This window comes from Phoenix dactylifera, chromosome 8, assembly GCF_009389715.1.
Source record: "Phoenix dactylifera cultivar Barhee BC4 chromosome 8, palm_55x_up_171113_PBpolish2nd_filt_p, whole genome shotgun sequence".
Classification (NCBI taxonomy): domain Eukaryota; kingdom Viridiplantae; phylum Streptophyta; class Magnoliopsida; order Arecales; family Arecaceae; genus Phoenix; species Phoenix dactylifera.
In genome coordinates this window covers 18,336,308-18,362,057 of record NC_052399.1, presented here as the reverse complement: position 1 = coordinate 18,362,057, position 25,750 = coordinate 18,336,308, and the positions used below count along the sequence as shown (strand labels likewise).

The 25,750-nt window shown below is 39.6% G+C and overlaps 1 protein-coding gene across 3 annotated transcripts; it reads right to left on the bottom strand.

Annotated features, from left to right (window-relative positions):
* Positions 1 to 836: 836 nt before the first annotated feature.
* On the bottom strand, positions 837 to 23,772 carry LOC103702943 (dihydrofolate synthetase). 3 transcript variants are annotated; one of them, XM_039129136.1, is made up of 12 exons: positions 23,611 to 23,772; positions 23,421 to 23,495; positions 23,064 to 23,350; positions 20,859 to 20,956; positions 17,823 to 17,973; positions 15,643 to 15,705; positions 15,273 to 15,437; positions 9,937 to 10,128; positions 9,681 to 9,780; positions 2,591 to 2,722; positions 2,383 to 2,514; positions 837 to 1,736 (listed from the first exon to the last, which is right to left on the bottom strand). In XM_039129136.1, exons 1-12 carry the CDS (start codon positions 23,753 to 23,755, stop codon positions 1,351 to 1,353), a joined length of 1,926 nt encoding a protein of 641 aa, XP_038985064.1. In that variant the 5' UTR covers positions 23,756 to 23,772; the 3' UTR covers positions 837 to 1,350. The 3 variants fall into 3 exon arrangements, with proteins under 3 accessions (XP_038985064.1, XP_038985065.1, XP_038985066.1); XM_039129137.1 differs by having other exon boundaries at positions 15,273 to 15,434; XM_039129138.1 differs by lacking the exon at positions 23,421 to 23,495.
* Positions 23,773 to 25,750: the final 1,978 nt, after the last annotated feature.

Here is a 25,750-nt window from a genome sequence, read left to right as displayed (position 1 = left end):
AATGGATGTAGGATGAGCCGGAGCCATTGAGATCGCAGTAGTTAAACAAACATCATTAATCAATTATAACAAATTATAGATACAACCAAAGAATATAAGTTAGCTGCCATTAGTTTAACCATAGCAACATGCAATCTATATGTGAAAATCCAAGCCTCAATATAGAGTTCGGTTGCAGAACAAGTGAGGGATATGTCTGATTTACCAAGCACCAAATCGGGCTACGAAATAAGAGTCTGGAAACATCCCAAGCACCAAATCGGGCTACGAAATAAGAGTCTGGAAACATCCCAAGCACCAAATCGGGCTATGAAATAAGAGTTTGTACTATATAGGGGTATAAGTGGGCCAATGCGAGATAAGTCTATTCCACAAAATTGAATACCGCGGAACAGGCTTGCCCCAATTTTCTTGGATTGCCATTTTCTCCTATACTCTATAATCATTTAACAACCAGACAATTTAGTTTTTATAATGGCATTCAAACTATCACGAAATTCGATGCATTTTAAATGCAACTTATAACCTCTATTTATTTCCTGCACCTATCTCCTCATAAAGTTCTAACGCGTGGAAGCATAAGGTGTTAGTTTGGGGCCCAAATGCTCTCTCCTTAACCTGCAATTTACGTCCATTTCAGAGAAGAAACAGCATCATTCCTTTGTCAATAGCTTATGTTCAAGTACAAGAAACAGTGCCCTCCACTCATTCTGCATGATACAAAGACCTCGAGACTGCCAAGGGTGAGATGAGGTGTGCTTGGCCGAGTTATGGCAAAAGTCGGTGTTCATATTGGTGGAAGGCAACCACCTCTAGAAAACCATAACACAGGCATGTAAGAACAAAATCGGGTTCTGCAATGGTTAAAAGCTCCAAAACCAGAATCAGCTCCTCAGCTTATTCAATCAACTCTTTTTTATCCAAGAGTTGAAATTCCAAATACATTAACTTGGGAAAAAACAATTAACATGGAATCCAATAGTCTAAAACATGATGCAAGTCCGGAACGCAAATACGAGATTAAAAGATAGCTCAATCAGTAGGCTGGACTGTGAATCAGGGAAACCCCTTCTCTGCTTGGAGAAGCTTCTAGACTCGGTCTTGAATTGTCCGTGGTCCAGAGAATTTGGAGCCGGTGATTTCTTTGGGCAGGTTGCAAGTCTTGAATTGTCCATAATACGTGAATCACTATCTCACACAAGGATCTTCTCTGCAAGCATGTGGAGTTGGCTCGGCCATGTTTCAATCAAACAGGATGAACACAGAGAGAAATCAATAAACTCTCCATGTTTACCATTCCAATAATCAAGACTAGGTTTGCAAAAGCTAGTCATGTAAACAAAGGGGTATTTATACATGGGTGGTCAGAAACTGATTAGTGGTGCACAGCCGTAAGACAGACGACACTACATATAGGGAGCCAGTAGCAACAACAACACTGGGCTTATTACCTATCCTGGACTGGAGCAGCTGAGATGCAGCCTTAATTGACTCACTTACAGATCCAATATGGCACAGAACCAACATTGCTGGGCTGTGATCTGATGATCCTCGTGATTCACTTTTATGACCCTCAAGATTCTTCCCATGGTCAATCACCCCGATATCTACAAAATCAATTCCTAAATCTAATGCAGCTCTAATCCAGAAATCCTTTAACGTTGAAGCTGAAGCAACGCGAGATTTTCCTCCTGCAATGGTCACCTCAGTCAACAGCACAATCTCTGGCCTTGGACCTGGAAAAAAAAAAGATATAGCATGCATGATCCCCCACCAAGAATGAAATTCATGTTGACTAGACATTCTGATTATCCTGAGAGAGATATAACCAAATAAATTATAATTTGTTCAAATGCATTCATTTTTCCCCAAAACTCTACAGTTCTTAGATCTACTTGTGCGAATATGCAGTAAGTTGATTACTTGGTGGAGCACTACTCATACAAAAGATAAAATTGAAATTGCAATGCGTTATCAGCAAGCAAGTGCAGTTCATATCTTGGATTTAAAATGCATGCATGTGAAGGCAGAGTAGAACATTAAAATATTTGGGTTTCACAGTGAAGGCAAAAGAAAAGCAGCTACAAAGAAAAAGACAATTAGGAAAAGAAAATAATAAAGACCCATGAAACTAATGCTGGACGGTGGAAAGCTCTACCCCCCCAACACCAAAAACCAAAAAAAATGCTGAATACAAATTAAAAAAGAGTGAAAAATAATAAAAAAAATCAACATTGCATGACAACAGCAGACAAAATTCAATAAAATGTACAGTGAATAATACAAAATTGCACAGATTACCAGAAGAGTTCCTGAATTTCTTCTAGAAGCAAAAAAAAAGTCAGCTAAGTCATTGAAATTTTGTAAGGATGGTCACAGCACCTGAAAGAAGTTGTTTTGCAAATGCCAGATGATCTTTATCACTAGCCATTGCCACCACAAGAGCCAATGCCCCGTCTGGATGCATCATCTGTATTACATCCGCTAACCCTTTAGCAGATGCTTCAGTATGGGCTGGTATATTTTTCAAAATGTCAATAGATTCTAAAGATAACAAAAAACAAGTGCACGATTAAAGCATCAAGACAACCTCCATCAATGAGTATGGATGTTCCAGATAGTCCAATTGCTGAAGCTTCATCCTGTGTTAGAAATTGGCTTCTCCCAAGCAACTGTGTTCGCTCTAAACCAGCTCGAATAGACTCATCTGATATTGCCCACCCTGGTATTTTCAGAAATCCATCAGGACAATGGCAGGAAATTGTAGTGAGAAGTTGTCAGCAGAAAAGTTGAGCATGATGAGAAGATATAGAACATCAATACAGTAGATACATAAATATTTGGGTGGCTGGGAGTACCAATTCTTTCCGAGCAATGTATTTAATGAATTATGGCTAAGAGTAACCATAATTTTATGAGTGTTTTGGTTGTGATTATCAAAAACTTGAATAGGACTACAAGTCAGATGAAAAGTTCTATCATCATTGGAACTCATAGTTCTTGCAGGTGCCTGCCTAGACAGCCCACTGAGCAGGTGCTTGTTTATGAAACTGGGACCACCTTTTCGATCGAGCGCTCACCCAGCCCAGCGCAAATGGATGGGACTCACATGACTCAGTGAACCCAGTGGAGCCCAGGCTCCATCCATCCATTCAGATGATCATAAAGTTAATTAGGGGAAAAAAGAAACCCCTAAATTGCAGCCTTTTTCATTACCTTTTCTTTTGAGAGTTAAATTGATTTTGTTGAGATTCAAGAAGATAATTTTTTCTGCTCTTCTAATTGATGATGGAGGAATCTTTATTATGAATTTTCTTTCCAGTTTGAGTTGGATTTGGAGTTTATGGACCTATTTGGATGCCTTGTTGTGGAAGGAGATTGGTGTGGTTGGAGAAGCTAAGCCCTAGATTTCAGAGATAAGATAAACCACCTTGGAAAAGGTATTCATTATCCTGAAAAACCAGGATTATTTACTCCTTTGGCAGCCCGATCTCTGTCTCGATCAATCCCAGCTCCCACCATATTGTCTGAAGAAGGGACCCTTCAGAAGATCTATCGGACCAGCTAGAACTGCCAGCATCAAAAGTGGCCCTTAAAGATGTGATTGAATCAGGTTATCTATTTGTTGCATTGTTGTGATATTGTTGAGAGGGGAACTTTTATTTGTTAGTGATGCAATCGTTAGGAAACTTTGTGATCTGCTTTGCTTTTTCTTGGTGATTCTGCTTTGCAGTCTTCTGAAACAATTTGGTATTCCTTTTTTTTGAGGAAAAACAATTTGTTATTTCTAGTCAGCAGCTGAAGTCAACATATGTGATTTATGTAAAATTGAGTTCATTTCTGTGGTTATCTGTCTGGATGTGCCACATAATGATTCTTCCATAGCTCTTCCAGTGATTAAATGCAATTTTCATTTGTTTTCTGTTTTGGAAAATGAGAACTTATTTGTTTTATTTTCCTACTGTTTTCTTTTGTATTGTGTTCAGTTTTCATTTTTTATTTATTTTATCAATAACAGGAACGTACCAGGCTTGCTGTTGTTATCATAGTAGAAATATCATGTATAATTGATATGTACCACATCCACATCCAATAAGGATCATGTGCTCTGCATTTTCAGAAAAGAAAAAAATGTTGTATACTCTTATTCTTTTAGTACAAACAATATTTTCATGATAGACTTGGAAGTCTCTTCTTCTTCTTTTTTTTTAAAAAAAAAAAGAGTTCATACTTTAATTGTTAGCAATGTACCCTAGAATCGCATAATATGGATTATTTATTGAAAACAGCATCAACAATTGAAATTGAAATACATGAATGCATAAATTATTTTATAATTGTCATACATGGTCTTCTGCCTTGGACATAGGTGATTGCCTAAGCAGGAGGGTCCATTACATGGGGTTGCCTGGGCTATTTGACAACTATGTTGTATTTTCAGTTTTTTTCATTTGGAAAAAAGGCATGCAAACAATGTCTATCAGGCAGACAAGACATTTTGTGCCAGTAATCATCCCAGTTTTGCACAATTGTAAAACTGCCTGAAGCCATATGATAACTCAGTTCAGATTAATAATAATATGCAACACACTTTTGGAAATTATAGGAGGAAAAATTGCAAATAAAACTCTTTTGGAAATTATAGGATGCAAAATTGCAAACTGAATGTAATACAAGCTTGTATTTTGAACCTGCAGTTCCATTAGTGTTATTTGTTCACTAATTTCCAAAACACACCCATAAATGCATAAAAAACTATGGGTTTCAGAGTTTCATATTATGGGTCAGAGACAAGGGCCCAGTGAAAAATTTCCCTCCAACCCTCCCAAGAGAAGGGGTTCAGCAAAAGACCTGGCTGATTCATATTTCTCACCCATAAAACAGCCATTGTAAGTCAGGATAAGGATTCAGAAAAGTGCACGTTATTTAATGAGATGGTAGAGAGGTGAAAGCTAAATTAGAATTCACCAGCACTTTATAGGACAAGGGGTCAATTATCAGCTTAACAATAAGTAGGAAATATTATCATGAAAGATTGATTGGTATCAGGTTTTGTTTAGAAGCGATTCATCCAGATACAGGGCATACAACAGCCTCAAATAGGGTTGTTTGGATTTAGCATTATCTGTAAGCAAATATTTTCAGAGTATATATATGCCAGTTGCAACTCAACTATACTTGGCTCATAAGTCCTTTACAAGAGGAGTGGATATGAAATGCCAGTGCTATCCCATTATCAATGTCATAAGCCTATAAAAGTCACCAAAAGAAGAGAAAAGGAAAAACCAACATTCATGTCTCAAATTGACAATTCAGTCAAACAAAAGAGCCAACCCCTTGGTCGAAAAGAAGATAAGTCAGAGAAAATACTTTCAAATAGTCCCAAATCCTCAAACCCTGTTGAAATCTAAGAATTTTAGAATTTTTCTTTCCAATGTCCCACCAATTGGCACCAAGAATGACTCTTATAGCATTGTAGAACAAGTCAAATACAAAATCTTAATCATGTGTGAATGAGAGTTTACTTGGACTAGAAATAAGACAGGATTAGGACCTTGTAAGTTAACAAGTATCACACACACATGCAGACCTGATTGACCTAAATCAAACTAAGTATCAAAAAAAAAGAAGACCAAGATCATATTCATAACCTTGGTGTATAACTGGATAAGGTCTTAAGTCTTAACTAAGCCTAAGACAACAAATCTATGTGTTTCTAAAACAAACGTTCCCTCTACGTACAACGAATATATATATGGTGTTTATAATAGATTAAGTAGAGTTGAAAATGGTTGGCATGCCTCTTGATGCTGTTGAATATTTGTCTCAAGAAAGAAAATTTATTTATGAGGGCAATAAAGACTCAGTCATGCTAAGTTATGTAGTTGAATTTGGGGCACCAAAAATACATCAGATCAGGGTCTGCGGTATCGATGATACCGGTGAAGACCGGTTCTGGTACGGTACAGGTTCCGACCGAACCGGTACCGAACGGTCGAGATAGGAAAAACAAAAAAAAAAAAGCGCCTCAGACGCGCGGACGCGCACCGCCCATGTTAAATGCCACTCTGTGCGGCAATTAAAGCCCACGCGGGAAATCACGGCCAGTGCAAGGAACCGCGTGCGGGCGCGGTTCCCAGTGCGTGGAACGCAAACGGGCATGAGCGGACTCGCAGTTCCCCACTCGTGCCCGTTTCCCCACTCGACCTGCACGCAGGTTTTTTTTTTTCCTTTATTTTTTTCCTCCTTTTCTTCTTCTTCCCGAACCCTCCTTCCCCTCTCTCCTCCACTCTTCTCATCTCTTTCTCGGTTCCTCCCGTTCTCCCGCCCGCGAGCAAGGAAGAGAGGTCCTCCTTCTCCCGGTACTTGCCTTCTCTTCTTCTTCTATTACTCTTTCTTTTCTGCTTCCTCTTCTTCTTCTCTTCTTTCTTCCTCTTCTTCCCCGCTTCTACCGGTGCCGGTCGCACTGATTTCGGTTCGGTACTGATTTTCACAGCCGAACCGTACCGATAGCTGTTGGCACCAGTTCGGTACACCCTGAACCGACCGGTTTCGGTTGGTTCGGCAGACCTTGCATCAGACAGAAATAGCATATCAACTTGAACCCATTAACCTGTTCGACATACCCAACAAATAGGAGGGAGGGGGAAGGGTATTCGAGTCGGCATCTTGTTAACCCAAAGATTCAATTAATTTAAAACCAACCTGTACATTATTAGTGGGGATTGGCATCAAGTTGGCTTCCTACATACCTCGGTCAATAGGGGCGCAGGTAGAGTCTGTAGAAAGAAAGCAAGGGGGAAGGGGGGTTGTGACCTCAATTGCCAGAGCCAACAAACCCTCCTCTGAGGCATCTCCCCATATTCCTACTCTTATTGGCTTTGGCCCTATTGTTGTTAAAAAATGTCAATATCATACTCATTATTCTCCTTAAAGGGAAAAGGCAAGCAGATCATGGTCGTCAAAGAGAGGAGGGGGTCTGAGAGGGAGTTAACAAACCCAAGCTCATGGAATCGATTTGAGTATGGCAGTGCTATGGCTAGGGAGGTGGCAATGGCAGGGGGCATAAGTTTAGGTTAGGTTGGGTTTGGAAGGATGGGCAGGGTGGATAGAACGATCCCGAACCGGACGGTTCCGGCCGTCCCGAGCCATACCAGTGTCTCACTGGTACGGTTCCGGCAATGGAAACAAAATCCGTTGCCGAAGCCGGAGAAGGAAAGAGAGAGCTAATGGGAGAGAGGGAGAGAGAGAGAGGGCGGGATGCCGGCGGAGTGCCCGTGGGGAGCGAGGCCGCTGCCGCTGCCCCTGTTTCGAACGAAACAGGGTTCGGCCGCAGCCTTAAAAAAATTCACGTTTTTTAAGTAAAGTCGGCAGGCACTCCACCGGCGTCCGCCACCCCCCTCCAACCATCCCTCCCCCGCTCGCTCTCTCTCTCTTTTCCTCTCTGCACGGTCCCTCTCTCGATACAAGCCCAGCACGGCCCGTACCAAATCGTCCCGCCGGAGAACCGGTACAGTGCCCGGTACTACTGGTTCCTTCAACCTTGAAGATGGGGTGAGGGTCAGAAAGAGGTGGGAGGTTGTTGGGTTGAGAATTAGGTGAACTAATAGGGTTTAATTCTTATTTATCTTATAAACTAGTATTTAGCACATGTGTTGATGAGAAAAGGATATATCGATGCGTACCTATAGTGGACCCCAATATTCTACTCGAAGTGAAAACCATAAGTGTTGCTAAGCTACTAGCTTCACATGAAGAGTCTGGATGGCCATATTTCAGTGGAAATGGATGCTTCACTTTTGACTCCAGCCTTTCATGTGGGACTATATGGTGTTCTCTTTATATGTCATATAAATTTTACTTTGTTTACATTTATAATTTTTCCATTGAGCTTACCTAGACCCAACTAAAACCTAAATAGCTCGAGTATTGGTTGGTTTGTTGTTGATTCAGTCAAATTCAAATTGGGTTTGGGTTGATCGTATTCTGACCAGATCCAAATTTGACCTAACCCAAAATTGATCCAATTACCAGCCCTAACAACACAACTATGATGGGTACATGGCATAACAATTATCTACTAAATGATTACTAGATATATTTGCATCAAACAAGGTTTGCCGTCTCGATACCGGATCGCATACCAGAACCATCCTATTACAGGGTCGGTACGCCCCTTGTACCACATACCAATTTGGTATTGGTACGGTACGGTATGGTCGTACGCATCAGTACCGACCCGCAGTTTGGCATACAACCATCAAAGAATAGCATCAGAAGAGCTGCAAATCAAGCAGCATACTCCAAATTATAATTAAAACTGAATTGTTACAGAATTGGCTTAATTTAGTTGCTTCACATGGTTGGATCCAAACATTAAATCCACCTAATAAATCAAGTGGGACACAACAAAATTGGAACCATATCCATCTAGTTCAAAATACAAAGAATAAAACAGGTTAAAGAGCTTTAATTTTATTGATAAGATCTAAACAAGATCTCATACAATTCGATTAGTTTCTCAAACAGGCTGGAATTTCTAAATCAAAGTCTAAGAAACTTTGGTTACAGCTCAAAGCATCGATAAGATGTAAAGAAATGAAGAACCACTGGGCAAACAATTATTCATCAACAAAGCCTTATAATTTAGGACCCTTGAATGTGAATCTCTAACCTATCCATATCCGTAGTTTAAGTGATGCTACCTCAACCCCTTCTGTCTGATAGTACTGAGCACATGCTTCAGGACTTGTAAACTTGAAATGAGGATGCAGGAATCATAGCTTTCATCTTCTTTATCTACAAGTCATGGTGGGGACAGGGTTATGTGCCAATGAGTTGTTGCAGAGGCATCATAGTGGTAGGAGTTTACAATTGTAGTTTAACCATCCAACCAAATGCAACAAGCTGGTGATCACATTATGCTTAGACATAGAAACCTAAACTAGAAGCCTAAAATCCTCACCCATGCTTGTCTTTAGCAATACAATCGAAATTGCCACCTTCAAGAGAAACAGATGCTTAAAAGAGTCCCAGTATAGGAGGTAAAATATGGATACAGGGTGATAGAACGTGTACAAAGACTTGATGAAAGTAAAGAAGGAACACTTCATCCAACATGACGAAGAATGAAGCATTGAATAGAAACAATTCTTGAAAGCAGATTCATAAAGCCAGCAAAGAGTTTGACAAAAAAAAAAGGAGGGACGCATGCATGTTTTACATGCAAGTGTGATGTAAATTGAGAGATAAAAAGACCGACTGCCCAATTTATAAAAACAATGAAACAAACTGAAGACACCTTCATTCAGGCATAAAATCACAATACTTCAAACCTCCTCTTATCTAGACTTGTAGATTTGGGAAGAATGATATATTGAAGAAAAGACAAAGGAAGCAAAACATTCATAAATTTTCTAAATAATGGTATCTGGTCACAGAAAATCATGCCACTTGTCATGACGATGTTCGTGTTGTTAATACTGAATGACAAGCAACTTTTTCTTGACATACAAATAGCTTGAGTATCTTTTTTTCCCAGGTATGGATTAAATAATAGCTGGTCATTGGATCTCATATTTGGAAAAGATATAATTCTTATTTCTTTTCTCTGTCTTGCAACCTACTGGATTTAGTTTTCCAAATCAAAGATGAGGAAGTCAATGAAATGATGTTCTTACCTTGACTACGGAGGCAGAGTGCTGTACAAGTGGCTGTAACAGCATTTAAACGTTGGTGATTTCCCAGCATGCAGAGTTTTACATTAGGTAAGTCGATAGACTGCAGGAAAAATTGAGACCTCTTTCAGATGACTAACTCTGAGCAGTATTGAAGAAATATTACATTCTTCTTAAAAGACAACAGCTAACAGAGTAATAATTAGCCTCCTCAAACTAAATCCAAGTCTTAAGACAAGAAAGTTTTTACAGTCTGTACCAATTGTAAATCTTTCTGAACTTGGATGAATATGTCACATGTTTGATAAGAGTTCCCATTTTCTCTTCCAGAGCATTTTAAAACACTCTGGATTCCTGGATCACATGAAGATATAACTGGAGAGTTCATTAAGAAAGCTCTATCCCGAATAATATGCTCAATATGTGGTTCAAACGGGCCACCAATGACCACCTGAACAATTTAAACAGTGAATAGAGTCATAATGACAATTATAACATGTAAATATGTAAGTAGATAATGCATTGAACAGAATACGAATGCAATGAATAATATCAACAAGTTCAGTTTTTTCATTCTGTTATTATTACTATCAGTCTTGCTACTACTGTTATTACTATTATTATTCATATAAGCATGATATTATATTACCATAGCAAGGAACAATTTTATTAATATGTGCATAAAATAGTTGAGAAAGATTATCTTTATGGTTCACCGTGTCGGACTATATTGTCCCATAGCTGGCATACTGTACGTACTGGTAGTGAACCGATACTCAGTATGGGGGGTGTACCAAGTATCACCACAAACTGACCCGTATAGACACCGTACCAGCACCATACTGATATGGGTACTGAAATTGATATTGCAAACTATCTTATGTTGATAGAGATTGCAGCCCATCATAAGAATGCACAATAGAGACAACCAATCAGATGTCTGTTCGACATCAATGGGTAACGCTTAACAGTTATATCAAGGATAGCAGATATACTAATTGAACATGGTGATCAACTTCATCAGATAAACCATAATGATTGACCTAAGCTCTTAATTGCAAAATACCTCAGTTATTTTTGGGCCTAAGTTACTATTTGCAGATATCCAAACTCATGTCAATATCTGTGGATTTATTGCGGTCTGACTCCTTTTTTTTTGGGTTACATCAGTTATGAAGACCTTTCTGTCCAAGGTTAGCTACACCTCAGCCTGAACGAATAGGTAGAGCTTACCTTGCAAAAAAAAAAAAAGCATAGATGTGTAGAAAAGCATTCTATGTTTAATCTCATCCTAGAGAGCATGACAAAAGGCCTTCTATGTTTTTTTTTTTTTTAGCCATCAAAGATACATAGTGCATTGGCATAATTATCCCATCGCAGAGGTGGTAATTAAAAATTGAAGCTCCATTATATGTAAGAAGATAACTGCCACATTCAATCAAAGGCATGAAACTATCAAAATAATGACTTATGGAGGGAACCTCCAGCACCCAAGCTTGATCTTCCCTAACAGAGCACATAGCAGGCTCTACGTGTTGTTTACTTGAACAGCTCTTGAACAAGATACTCTTGCAACAAGCAACATATGAAGATGTTAAAGTATGGAAAGTGGATGTTAACTACTGTGCAACAGATGAACAGTTAATGAACAGTTTTAATGTGACTACCAACTCTGGGAGTAAAACTAAGTGTTGGGAGTGGCAATGACTTGGAATGGCATGGGTTGCCATGTCAAAAGCTCTTAGCACTTACCTGTCCCGTTAAAAGAATTGAGCCATACCCAACCACCTACCCAATCTTTCTGTCATATACCCTAAGAAATCAAAACAAAATAGGCTGAAGAAGGCTTCAGAGTTGAACTCCAATTAAAAAGACAGAGGAGAGGAAATTAAAATGTAAAAAGAAAACAGGATAAATCCTGACACTTTGTCCACTTTACTTCTCTCTTCAGATATTTTGTTCAGTCTCTTAACCAGTTCTCCTAATCATCCAAGTTAAAGCTTGAGTATCCCTTTATGATCATCTGAACTTCCAAAGCCTGCTAGAACTAAGAAGCAGATGCATGGGGATGGCGGACCACTACAGGAAAAAGAGAGACAGAGGAAGAAGAAGGAAAGGAGGAAGAAGAGGTTATAGAGACGCGGGAAGAAGATGTTATAGAGACGCAAGAAGATGAGAAGAGGAGGAGGAAGAAGAAGAGAAGAAGAGAGAGAGAGGAGGAAGAAGAAGAAGAAAGGAGGCTAGGGTTTATTCAATCATTCAACTCCCCTAATTCATGAGCGGGGTGGCCCTTATATAAGCCCTACATCATGAGTTGACCAAATCAACAATTAACAAATAATCAAACTTGAATCCTTCAAATAATTGACTAAGTCAATTAACTGCTTACAAACCAAATTAAACCTTACTAACATTAGACCATTAAACCAATTGATTACACCCAAAATTGGACCTTTGTAATTAGGTCTTACATTGATCAATTGATCCAATCACTTGACTCAACACGACTTAACAGCTAACCCAATTGACTTGACTAAAGCAAATGACCAAATCAACTCGACCAATAACAAAAGCAACTAATTGACTCCATCATCTGAATGAGGGACTCTGATATCCCCATCAACTCCTTCCAGGTGGGAAGAACTCGACCCCGTCGAGTGCAGATCTGGCCGAAAAAATTTATGCAGGCACGATGAAGGTGATGCGGTTGGGACCAAAGTTGGCGAAGAAGGTGAAGGCATACACGACAATGAAACCGATGTGGTTGCTGTACGGTGTGAAAGGGATTGGGAAGGGGAAACTGGTTATTGTGTAAACGGGATTGGGGAAGGGGAACCGGTTGTGGTGTGAACGAAATTGGGGAGGGAGTTGTGGACTTGGGCTGTCAATGGGTTGTGGGCGCATGGGCTTGAGCTGGCAAATAGGGGTGGGCGCTTGGGGTGCTCTATGGGCTTGGGGTCGGTTGAGGGGAAGGAAGGTGGGGAGAGTGGAGTGTGCAGCTGGGTGGGATGCAGCCGAAGGGAGGTGGGGTGAGGGAGCCGACAGCAGAGGAGCGGCCGAAAGCCTTGGGTGGCGGCCGATGGAGGAGATGGAGGGGAGGCGGCTGCGGGGCGACCGGAGGCGACTCTATGGTGCGAGAGGAGGGGGGAGACAGCGGCAACGGGTGTGGCCTGTGGAGTCAAGGGGGGTTTGGTGCTTCTCGGCGGAAGGAGAAACGGCAGGCGGCGGTCGGCAGCGATAAGGAGGGGGCAGAGCTGCAGGGGCGCACGACGGCAATGGACGTCTCCTCCGGATCCAACCTGATCAACGACGGGGCTCACGGCACGGCACGGCACGGGGCGGTGGAGATGGCGGCTTGCGGTGGCACGGCGACGGCTCGGCTCGGCGGTGGCCTCGGTGGCGTGGCGACGACGGCGGTGGTGGGGCAGTCGCAAAGAGGAAGATGAACAGGTAGGGTTTTTTTTTTGTCGGGCACGTGCGGTCACGTGCAAATCTTTTTTTTTGTGGATCCAAGTCACCGGATCTTGGGTAAATGGGTTACCGGATTCTGGCACTTACCCGTTACCCTGATCTTCAACCTCCCGATGGATTCGGGGGTGGGGGTTCCGTTCCTCGCGGCGGTGACTGCGAGGGACGGGCGGCTCCAGCAGGCGGCGGCTTCCAATGGCGAGCGTCAAAGGGGCGACGTCGCGGGAGTGGTGCCGGTGGAGGACGGAGAGAGGCATTGGACAGAGGCTTGACCTGAGAGATCTAGGGCTCGTTGGTGCTCGTCCTCGTCGTCGGCCGGTGCTAGCCCTAGTGGCGCAGCGGAACTAGCTCGTGGTGGTGCGGCAGGAGGATGCCGGGTAGGGGCGAAACAGCGTGGAGGTGGGTCACGAGCGGTGTGGTGCGTCGGCGGGGCGGCGAAAGTCGGTGGAGAAGAGCCGAAACAGGAACTTTTCTTCCTCTGTTTTTGAAACCGAGGGGCTAGAGGGGACGCCAAAGAGGTCCTCCCTTTTTTAGGTGAAAGCCGAGCGAAATGGGCCTGGTGAAATCGAGAGAGAGAGGAAAGAACTGGATCGTGGCTTTGACAGCAGGGGCAAAACCGAGGCTCTGATACCAAGCTGATGGCGGACCACTATAGGAAGAAAAGAGAAAGAGAAAAAAGAAGGAAAGGAAGAGAAAGAAGAGGTTATAGAGATGCAGGAAGAAGAGGTTATAGAGATGCAGGAAGAAGAGGTTATAGAGATGCAGGAAGAAGAAGAAAGGAGGCCAGAGTTTATTCAATAATTCAACTCCCCTAATTCATAAGCGGGATGGCCCTTATATAGGCCTTACATCATGAGTTGACCAAATCAACAATTAACAAATAATCAAACTTGGACCCTTCAATTAATTGACTAAGTCAATTAACTGATTTCAAACCAAATTAAACCTTACTAACATTAGACCATTAAACCAATTGATCACACCCAAAATTGGACCTTTGTAATTAGGTTTTACATTGATCAATTGATCCAATCACTTGACTCAACACGACTTAACAGCTAACCCAATTGACTTGACTAAAGCAAATGACCAAATCGACTCGACCAATAACAAAAGCAACTAATTGACTCCATCATCTGAATGAGGAACTCTAATGTCCCCATCACATGGTAATTGTTCTACTATTTATGCATTGTTCTGGTGTTATTTGCGAAGCAAACGCTATGGAAAACAGCATGCAGAGCCCTTTACCAAGCAGGCAAGATTGCTAACACACCAGAAGGAGCTGGTCCATACTAATGCAGACTTACGTGCAAGGAAGAACCTCTTAGCGTGCAAGGTATTTAATTACTTCCATGGATGACTTTACTTTCATACATATAAGTAGGATTTACTTTTTTTTCTGAATTGCCCTATGTCCATCGTTAGGAGAAGGAAATTGGTTTGCTATATTTTATGTTAAAGATCTAGTAGTGGAGGTGAGTTCTGTTCTAGAGGCAAGACTTTTAAAAACAACATGGGATCCGGCCCTTTACACTCCAAAGCTGAATGGAGTCACAGTGGAAGAACAAATCAACGTTGATATGGCAAAGTTTATGTTAAAAAGGCATAATGACAGAAAGCAAAAATACCACTATACTGGGGCTAAAACTGGATTTTAAGGGTTTGACCAACCTATGGTGACCCATTCAGCAAAGGACCCAAACTCAAACTAAACCCACTTGTGATACATTACTCTTGGCTAACCAATCTAATAATTAAAAAAAAAAAATGCTCATTCAAGGATACGCTTGCCTGGTTATTTCAGGCAAGCTCAGGCAGGTTGGCAGGTCTATGTCAGAAATTGCCAAACCTAGTTATTATCAATGTTATGCCGGCAACCTATCAACAAAGATACACAAAAATGAGTCTACATTTTCATTTGCACAAGGGTGCTATGACAGAGGATGTAACCATACAAGAAGGAAGAGAGAAGCAGGCCTTGTCATGTCAATTTAAATAGAAGGGATAGATCTCATTAATTATGGCAACGTGAAGTGTAAATAATGAACAATTAATAAGCTATAACCTTGAAGTCTAAAAATGTTTGGTGAATGCTAATAGACTAGGAAGTGCAAAGTACACAACTGGGCACCCATGCTTGATAATTCCTGATTTTGCCATCGCAATGCTTTCCAAGGAGCCACCCAACGCGGCCAAGTGTTCCTCACCTATTGATGTTATAACTGCTACAGAAAGTTCAGTGTTGCATATGACATTTGTTGCATCCCTAGCTCCCCCAAGGCCTGCCTGCTAAGAAGAAATCAGGTTACAGAAGCCATGACAATCACCGTAAGTCGCAAGTCCATGCTTAATTCATGAAAGAAAATAAACAGATTAGATTGATACTAGATGCAGTAACAATGATACATTGACGGTCATGCTTGACAGAAATCACAGTGCTAGGTTAAACAGTAGTGCACATAAATTCTATGGTTAATGAGCAAAAGTTACTCACTTCAATAATAGCAATGTCAACCTTTGCTTGAGAGAATAGGAGAAAGGCCAGAGCTGTGAACACCTACACAAGAATTCTTGGTAAACATTGGAGGAAGTCATAATGGAAAATAAATAGAATCGGGCATGGCACACAACAAATAACATGTTCTAAGAGATAAAGATGATGCAAGGTCCTGTACGGAAACAACAAGATATGCTATTTCCTAGCAGAAAGGGTCCAAAGAACTTGAGAATTAGGTGGGCATTAACTGAGACCTGCCTGCATGTGCAAGTCGGATGCAGCAAGAAATGCTGAACCGGCCCGTACACGGCCGGTACGGGCCGGTTCAGCTCATATCGAACCGGTACCGGTGCCGACCTGGCTGTACGGGCCGGTTCAGCTCATATCGAACCGGTACCGGTGCCGACCAGTCCAGCCATAGAAAATAGTTTCGGCTCCGGTACGGCCGAACCGGACGGAACCGGACCGACTTGGTGCGAACCGGCAGCACCGACCGGTATACCGATCCGTACCGGTTTGGCGATCCTTGGGATGCAGTCCCACATTGACACCTCAACCATTGTCAACTTCACCCTAAGCAAATATCATACTCATGCTCTCTCACCCTCAAAAATGAAAAATATATTTGTATACTTGGACAATAACTAATGTGTTTAGATGTTATAAAGGCAAGACCAATGGAATATTTTGGATGACCAAAATTTACAAATTTACACTCTAATAAAGGCGACTCACCAAAGAAAAATGACTGCTTAATGAAGCTGCATTAATTATCAATTAATATGTCCTATGTAACCATGTTCGGTATAAGGCCCAACAACAGATTAAGTTCTCCAACTGGAGAATACAAAGTGAGAGCACAACTCAAACAGTTTCAACAGCTAGATTCTTCCCCCATAAGGTGTCTTCTGAAGGTGTTGCAAGAAACCTTGTTAACAACTAGAATACACTTATTTTTTAGCTTGACAAAAAAATATCACCTTGGATAATCTATAGTTATACAACCCTAAAATGATTCAAAATGGCATAAGAATAATTCTAATGCATCCAACATGCGGACAAGATGTGCCATGGACAAGAATCAACTAGGGCTGCCTGTGCAATGGAATCTCTCTTCTAACCCACACATAATGAATTCCTTTTTCTTTGTCCACCCCACCACTCTTCCTTTCCCAATTGCACCTTCCTAGAAAGAAACTGAAGAAAGCACACCAAAAAACTGAACCGACTGATAAAATTAATAGGTTATGAACATGAAAAGCAGATGCATGAAGGTTCAAGATACTCATCAAGATATGATTCATATGAACGTATAGAATGAAAAGTCCAAAAGAGGTGTAACAGAACATATAATGGGGCTCTGCAAAGTCCTGTTTGTAGAAATGACTACTTTTCCATTGTTTCTGCTTAATCCAAAGGCATAACATCGACAAATCAATAATATCAATATTTGTAACATGGAGTGGGATCTAGCAGAAGCAGTATTGAAATAAACCACTAATCTGACATGACTTAATCATTGAACTATGCCTACTGACAGTTTATATTGAGAACATGATAAGAAAATTCACCTTGCTATCAAAAAGAACTAGTACAGTAGGAGAGCCACAACCTGTCAGATCATTTTATATCACTCGATCAACTGCAGCATATCATGCACATGAACAGTATAACATTCTCATTTTACCATTGTTTAGCGTAGTATAAGTATCACACTGTATGTTTGTAACTTGAGCAATGCAACAGATAATTAATAGCCCTGTACGAAAAGACATATGATGGTGTTTCACATTTTATATATATATATATATATATATATATATATATATATATATATATATATATATATATATATATATATATATATATATATATATATATATATATATACACTTCCTGAAATGAAGTTGTAGTAAGCTTGGTTCGGAAGGTCTTTCCAATGAATTGAAATAAAATACAAGCCCTTTTGCAGGGCCTTTATTTAATAGGTGGCACCACTATCAAAAGAAAAAAAATGGAGAAAGAGGAGTAATACATTATTATCAATTCATGTTGGATTTCAAAGCTTTAGTTTTAAACATCATAACAGTCATTGCAAGAATAAACTGATACAAATGCATACAAAGATGCAAGACATTATAATACAATGCTTTTACAGATCAATAACCAATCAATACCTCAAAATGTGTCAGAGCTCCATTTTCCAGTTCTATTGAGTGATCAAGAATTCCCTTCACCCGATGGAAAACATTCTTCAATACCTCAGCTGAAACAGGAACTCCATTTCTTCCAAAAGATATGCGTTCTCGAATCGTCAAGAGATGTGGGCTGCATGAGTGAAAGATGAAGGGCTTTGAAGTCAACTCTGACATAACATATTTAAAAGGATATATCAGCTAGAATGCAACAGTTAGAAAAAGCCTGAACAGCTGAATTGAAGTCGGCTATTAAATATTTCATTGCCTTCCATATTAGAAGCACATACCTGATCGAAGCAAGCAGGAAAATACTATAAACAATTTTGACACGATTCTATCTTATGTGACTAGAAAACTGAAATCTGAAAAGCTTACTGGAACCAAATAACAGAAACATCCACAAAATGACATTTCAGAACAAAGAGGTAAAGATAATTTGAACTACTAATATAATAGTAAATCCAAATGACTTCTCATGATCCACAATCAAACAAGTATCTTAAGATTGCACACCTGAAAACTTTCTCTTGATTACATAAGAAACAATGTTTATGATTGAGTCATAATCAATTTCTTTGAATCGCCGAAAGAAATTATAGAACTTCATTGTTTAAGCAAAACAAAGAGTAAAGACCACCTTTACTTTACTATCATCATAGCCCCCATCCAATACTACAAATGCAGCCACAAAATTAATCTCTGCTAATTCAACTTTTCCATTATTAACTTGGGCTAGTAGCAAGTCACAATTACTCTTAATAGCTAAATTCTGTATTCGAATATGAGGATGTAGATATCTAATGATCCCTGTGTCACCTAGTGGGTGACAACAGAACAATGAGGGGGAGCTTAGGACCTCATAAAGGACTGTCAACTGAAAAGTATAATCTCAGATATGTAACTTCGAGACCAACAAGGAAGACAGTGTGTTTTGCAATCTTACACCTCCATGAACACACAAGAGAAATCATGATATCGATTGTATAATTTCAGGTCCACATTGGGACAATTCATGGACCTGTAAGGTCAAAATTTACTTGGATTACGAGTAACTTAAGGGTCTAAATTCATAACTAATTTTCCCCCAAAGATCTTACAACACCTTGAAGGAAATATATACATATGAGTGTAATCTATAAAAAATTTTTAAGATGGGCAATTATAGGAGCATCACAACTTCCCACCACCAAGAAAAGGTATTAGATAATCTGTGCATTTTTTATTAATTGTAGACACCACGCAACTGAGGAATACAACAAAGGTGTTTAGAGGGGTTTATTAAGATCATCAAGGACATCTATAAAATAGCCGTGCCCAGTGGCATACGTGGTTGTGGAAAGACAAGCTTACCAGTTACAGAGAGAACATATTCTTAACACTTCCTTGATATTTAACAGAGTCTAAGAGTTCATTATTTAAGAACATAATGCAGCAACAGTTCAAATAAGAACAAAGTTGCATAAGCAAAATTATGATAGTAAGTATAAGAATCAATTGAGCTTGCAGTAGAACTAAGATATACATTGAATGAAATTTCAATAGGAATAGAATTAAAAATAAGATCACAATCAGAATTTATGTCCAAGAAACACCTACTTGTGATAGTTTTCCTCACCTTGGATCTATTATGTAGTAAAATGGAGTAACAACAATGAAAATATATTTGTGAAGTTCATCATGGTATTAAGAGAATTATCCATAGGTCATATGGTTGGCAAGCTTGTATGGTTTGAAATGCTAGACAGTACAATGGGCTAAAAGACATCAGATGTACTTAACAGAGGTAAGGATTCTGAAGTAAATAAGTAATAAAATGGAATATTGTTCAAAAATACATAAAAGAGGGCAAAGGAGTGGTATCGGTCCAAACAAAAAGGTGAAGAGCCAAATGATTTGGCATTGCCATGCACAACTAAGATCTCTAGAGGCTTAACGAGCAGACAGGCTAAGCTCAAACGAGATGGGTCAGAATGATGATGAAAGACCTAAAACACCAAGCTATTAATCGGATGTATGACTTATGCTAATAAAAGATATTTTTAAGAAAAAAGTAGATTCACGGGACAGTCCCCAAAGCAAAACAATTCAACCTCAGAAATAGGGAAAAAAAAGGAATTTCTACACATACAAATAAATAAATCATTGTAATAAATTGAAAAATTAATGGTTTTCTTTGAGAAAAAAAAATGTGCTTGTCATAGACCACAAAGCAAGGCTGTGAAAAGAAATGTAATAACATATCAATAGAATTGTCAGGACACTTTAGATTGACAGCATGATATTTAAAATAGTTGAAAACACACTGTCCCTTGTTAAATACTCCAAAAATCTATGCCAAGTGTCAACACACTGTGAAGTAATGTTGTGGATATCATGGAATGTTGTGGATATCATGCGATGCCATGACATGTCATGTCCAAGTATCTAAAAGTGTTTGCATTCTCCAACTTCTAAAAATATGTACTCTTTACAACTTGTAGAGAAAAAAATATAGTATGACAACAAAAAGAATTCACTGATATTTCTAGAAATGGTAGGTGTAAAAAATGACTAACTAAAGGAGAGGTTGGAAGTGTCAAGATCATCTATGCAAATTGCATGAATCATCCTGCAACATCTATTTTAGGTACAAATATATTTCTATGAACACAGAAAAAGAAAAGAAGAAAAAATGGAGAAGAAATGGAGAAAAAATATGGCACCTTAATTTGACATCCATCATTCAGGAGTTTCAGTTTATGTAATAATATTCAATTCATTTGAAACAGAATTTGCACAAATTACTCACCCCAGCATCTGAAAATTATTTGTAAGAATTGATTTAAGGTACAGTGAAAAGAATGACAAGCTCAGCTTCCTCATAAACAGCATCCATGGTGCAATATATATACATATATATATAATGAGAAGTAAAGGGAGAAAAAATATACAGTCCACCTTGCTCTTTAGCTTATGCCTTTTCAGAATAAGTCATCTCTAAACTAATGGCTAGAAAGAGAGGAAATTACTAAATACCTAGTATAACAGCCGACCAGGTAGCCTTCTTCTCGCAAGATATTGGAGAGAAATGCTGCAGTTGATCCTTTTCCTTTGGTGCCAGCAATATGAACAGCCTACAGATGTTGCACTCCAGTGAGGCTCTGATTACAGTTGATTTTCTGGTTATAGTGTTGCCCAATGGCCCCAAACCCATGCAAAGTTAAAGATGAACACGTATAGGGAGGGACCCCGGGGGGGTGGGGGGGTGGGGGTAACATGTCAATAACCTAGGTCAATGTTAAGGCAATAGAGCCTAAAAAAAAAGGGGGCCCATCAGTCCCTAACTTAGCTTCTATATTCCAACTTAAACCTGCATATAACTTCTCCAAACCAAAGATCAATTAGTTATGCTCTGAAGCATCATTACTTGGGTCTATCCTATCAAATCAGCACATTTAATGTGAATTTTCTATTGAAACTGACTTATGGGATAGATAACTTAGTTCATTAGAACCTTAATCCAATTGTTGAATTGATACAAGTTTGGACTGACCTGTGATAGTGTCAAGTACTTTAGCCTGACACCAGAAAAGAGAAAAAAAGAGGGTTACAAAAAAGGCTCACTTGTGACTTGGCCAATTCATCATGTTTGAGTTCTAAAGTTGAGCAGTACTTATGATTCTGATGGGAATGCAATAGGGTACTGCACATCTATGCATCCTAGAAGGCCAAGACATGCCAGAAATTGCATTTCTTTAACATAAAATGATTAAATGTGACATCCAATCCTGCCCTAAGGTTGATAGGGTTTATTTTTTAATGCAATCCGCTGATACAATAGAGCTGCAAGATGTCAGGTCAAAGGACAAGAAAGAACTGGAGAAAGGGAAAATAAAAGAGGGTGGGGGGAGACAGAATGATAACATTAAAAAACCACAATCAACCAAGAAAATAGAACAATCAGTAAGTAACTCTTTGCTCCTTCTTGAGTTATCTTCTTTCCTCTATACATGTAACTTAAGCCCTGAGAAACATATCTTTATATGCTCCCCTCTAATTGAATTAACGTAGAAATTTATGTGATTCAAACACATATTCAAATTCCATACTCAAGATTTAGGCAATAGAGAAAATGCATACACATAAAATTAGCATTGAAAAGATAAGGGTGCTCACATATGTGCATTAAAAAAAAGTTAGAAAAGACTTAAATGTGAATTATTAAACAAAAAACTTTGAACTAATACCAGAAACCATTAAGTGTCGGAAAACAATTAGCATCATACATGATAGACAAACTCGATGAAGAGGGGTTAGCATCTTTGAATTTGCTGAAGAGCCTGCAAAAAGACCGGAAGCTTACAAAACTAAGAAGAAGTTTTTATACCAAAAGACAAGGCTATTGAAAAGAATTAAATATTAGATAATTCAAAGAGTTAACCGCAAATAAAAAGAGATAAGGCCTTTTTGTTATAGTTGTGATCACAAACAATTTATACATAAACACAACGTTTGCATATCAAGTCCAGAAGTTAATATGACTACTAGAATTTGAGGAAAACCAATATCAATTTGGAAGCACCAATATAAATTACTCTCAGCTGCTTGCATCAACAGCAGGCAGAGAAGTAAAGGCAAGAGCACGGAAACAACGCTATTAAAACATTATGATACAGAAAGACCTAGTGATAATTCATAAAATATAAACTAAAAGTTATGAAAAAAGAACAATGACAAAAATAGCTTTTCTTTGTAAAGAAAAAGAAGGCGAAACAGCATCTACTCATTTCTCAACTAATCTTTCTTTTAATAAAATAGGTGTTGTGGAGTGGATGGTGATCATGGACGGATCGGGTGTTCTCAGAAGTGGCAATGAGTGGTTGCAGCACACTAAATAAAAGATTGTGGCCACCAAGAATTCATCAGCAAACTACTGCAAGTAAATACACTTAACGAAGTGCCAAAACATAAAGACAATACCCGTTACTAATCCCCAAAGTAACACAAACATAGGGCACAAATAGCTAAAATAAAAAGGTACTGATGCATAAATGATCTATAAACTCTCGCCCTTTATATAACTTCTAATGTTAGATACAAAGAAATCTTGCCTCTTTCAGGTAATGGGTTTCACCTCGTGATTCTTCTATAAAACCATGAAATTTAACACAAAGTAAGAGTCGGCAGGCAACACAAAGAGATCAATCAAAAAGGCATTCGTTCCCGAAAATTATTACACACCTTAAATTGGGTGTGCGGATTGCCAAGTCGTTGCAGCAGCCGCCGCATCCTCCCAAGATCAAAACCATCATCACTGTCCGTTCCAGCTCCTCTTGGCACACCCGATCGCTCATAATTCTTGAGATTCTCCATGTAATCCAAGAAATCGCCAAGCTCCGGATCCTCCGACATGGCAGACTGCAACCTCGATCGCAAGAATCTTGGGGCCAATCTTGAAACTTCAGTCCCAATCCTCATATGGCAAAATGAGAAAATCGATCTGGCAAGGCATTGCATCCCTCTTTTCACTGAATCAAAACAAATTATTATCAAGATCGGTGCGTTCTGGAAGGAAAAAGAAACCAAAAGTGGCTGTACCGATCAAGAACTCGGACAACGACTTTCTTGGATAATTTAGAAATTTGAGAGCCATCCAATGGAGACTCAGATACTCTAGAAAAATAAATGGGTACATCAAAGATTTTCACGAAAAACGAAACAAAGATTATCTTTTAAAAAAAGATGGAAATTGGGCATCGAAGAGAAGAAAAAAAAAATACCCACTGACCTCTGACGCCTTCTAGTTCGGCTTTCCTTTCCAAAATTCCACGGGGCGAATGGACGTCGTGGGAGTGAGACCGGAAGAAGGACGGAGAGGGGTGAGAGATGGGATTGCAGCGGAAGGGTTTATAAGAACTGAGGAGAGTGGTCATAATGCGTTTCTGAGGAACCGGGCCCCTTTTTAAGGAATCAAGAATGGGTTTAGACGACTGGGATAAGATTAGACCGGCCGGCTTGTTTTTCCCCTCCTAATTAAACGTTGCCCTTCGAACCGGCCGTTTTATTTGGACGCGGTTTGCTTCGCATGCACCGGCTTTTGCAGGAGCCTGTTGTTTTTTTTATTTATTTATTTTTTTATTTTATGCTCAAGACAGATAATTCATACAATACGTGTATGAATACGTCTAATAAAAAAAAAAATTACGGAGCTCCGGAGGCAGTTTTCCATCCCCAGCCCATAAGGTACTACTGATATAGTTAGCCATATAGGCAGCCACCCAATGCGCTGTCCGGTTAGCTTTTCTAAATATACGCTTAGCTTGGACGATTCCACCATTCCTCATCATCATTCAAATGTCTCGAAATAAAACACAGTCGTAGTCAGTAGCCTCGAATCCTTCTAGATCTAGCTGATTACCGTGGCCGAGTCACCTTCCAAGATGACTGAACTAGCTAGCAGCACTCGTCAAGCATATCGAAGGCCTGTCTAGACAGCCTTCAACTCCGCACCGGGGACCATGATGTCGAGTAATTAAGCCTCTTTCAAAGCCAACCGGGGATCCGTCGTCGTCGCCGTCATCCTGCTCGTCGCCTCAACATCCAACAACCTCACCGCCCTCAAGTTGATCAAAGAAATTAGAGGTGGGAGGGGAACGGGCAGGAGGATGGAAAGTTAGGCCTCCACTTTGGTAACGATAACCTAATGATGAGATAGCCTACCTGCATCAATTGCTAGAATTTAATAGTTTTTCATTAGATGCAAGCGGATCGTCTGTAGATTAAGATTTAAAAAGTTTACCCAAAAATATCAAATTCAATTTTAATATTCAATTTAGCTAGTTATATATTAGATCATTATCAATATAATTTCTTTTTATCTTTAAATTTTCTAAATGCTCGGGACAATTTACTGCTTTTGCCTTAGCTTTCCAATTTTCTCCTTAACTTGAATGGCCTAGCTGATCTGGAAACCACTCCTGTGGACTGTTTGTAAAGCCCAAGGAATGATACTATACTAAGATTCTATCTAAAAACCCATGCATTTAGATGGATGGATCAAAAGTGTATAAGCACCACAAGAATTTTTAATCTATCTAATATAGAATTGTTATTCCTTTGACACTTTATATTTTAAATGCTTTCTTATGTTACAGTAAAGATAAAAAATGATTAGTTTGGAAATCTACCAATAAAATTGTTCCAATCTGAACTTTTGACTCGTCAGTGGCATGTGCCGAGCTTCGAGCAACCTGAGAGGATATCTGTTATGCGAGACGAGTACTGGATGCGGACCGTATCATTCTTGAGGGAGATTTAGTTACGATGGTTGAGTGGATCTGGGATCGAAGATGCATAGCTGAGGACTAACTGCTGATCCATGAGCTTCACCAATTGCTGGGGGAGTGCCACTAGGGGTGGCAATCGGGTCGGGTCGGATCATAAACGGGTCAGATCACATGCAGGTCGGGTCAAAAAATTATAAACTTGAACCTGACCTGTTTATTAAACAGGTCAGAAATTACAACCTGAACCTGACCTGTTTATTAAACAGGTAACCCGACCCAACCCGTTTAACCTGTTTATCCAACCTGACCCGATCTGTTTAACCTGTTTGCTCAACCTAACCTGTTTAACCTGCCCAACCCGACCCGTTTAGACCTGTTTAGACCTGTTTAACTTGTCCAACCTAACCTGTTTAACCTGCCCAACCCGACCTGTTAAGACCTGTTTAGACCTGTTTAGACTCGTTTAACCTGTTTAGACCTGTTTAACCTATTTAACCCGTTTAACCTATTTAGACATGTTTAACCTGCCAACAGTTAAACAGGTTAAATGGTTTAAACGGGTCAGACATCTAAAACCCGTATCTGACCCAATTAATAAATAGGTTAAACAGGTCGACCTGTTTACAACCCGAACCTGTTTAG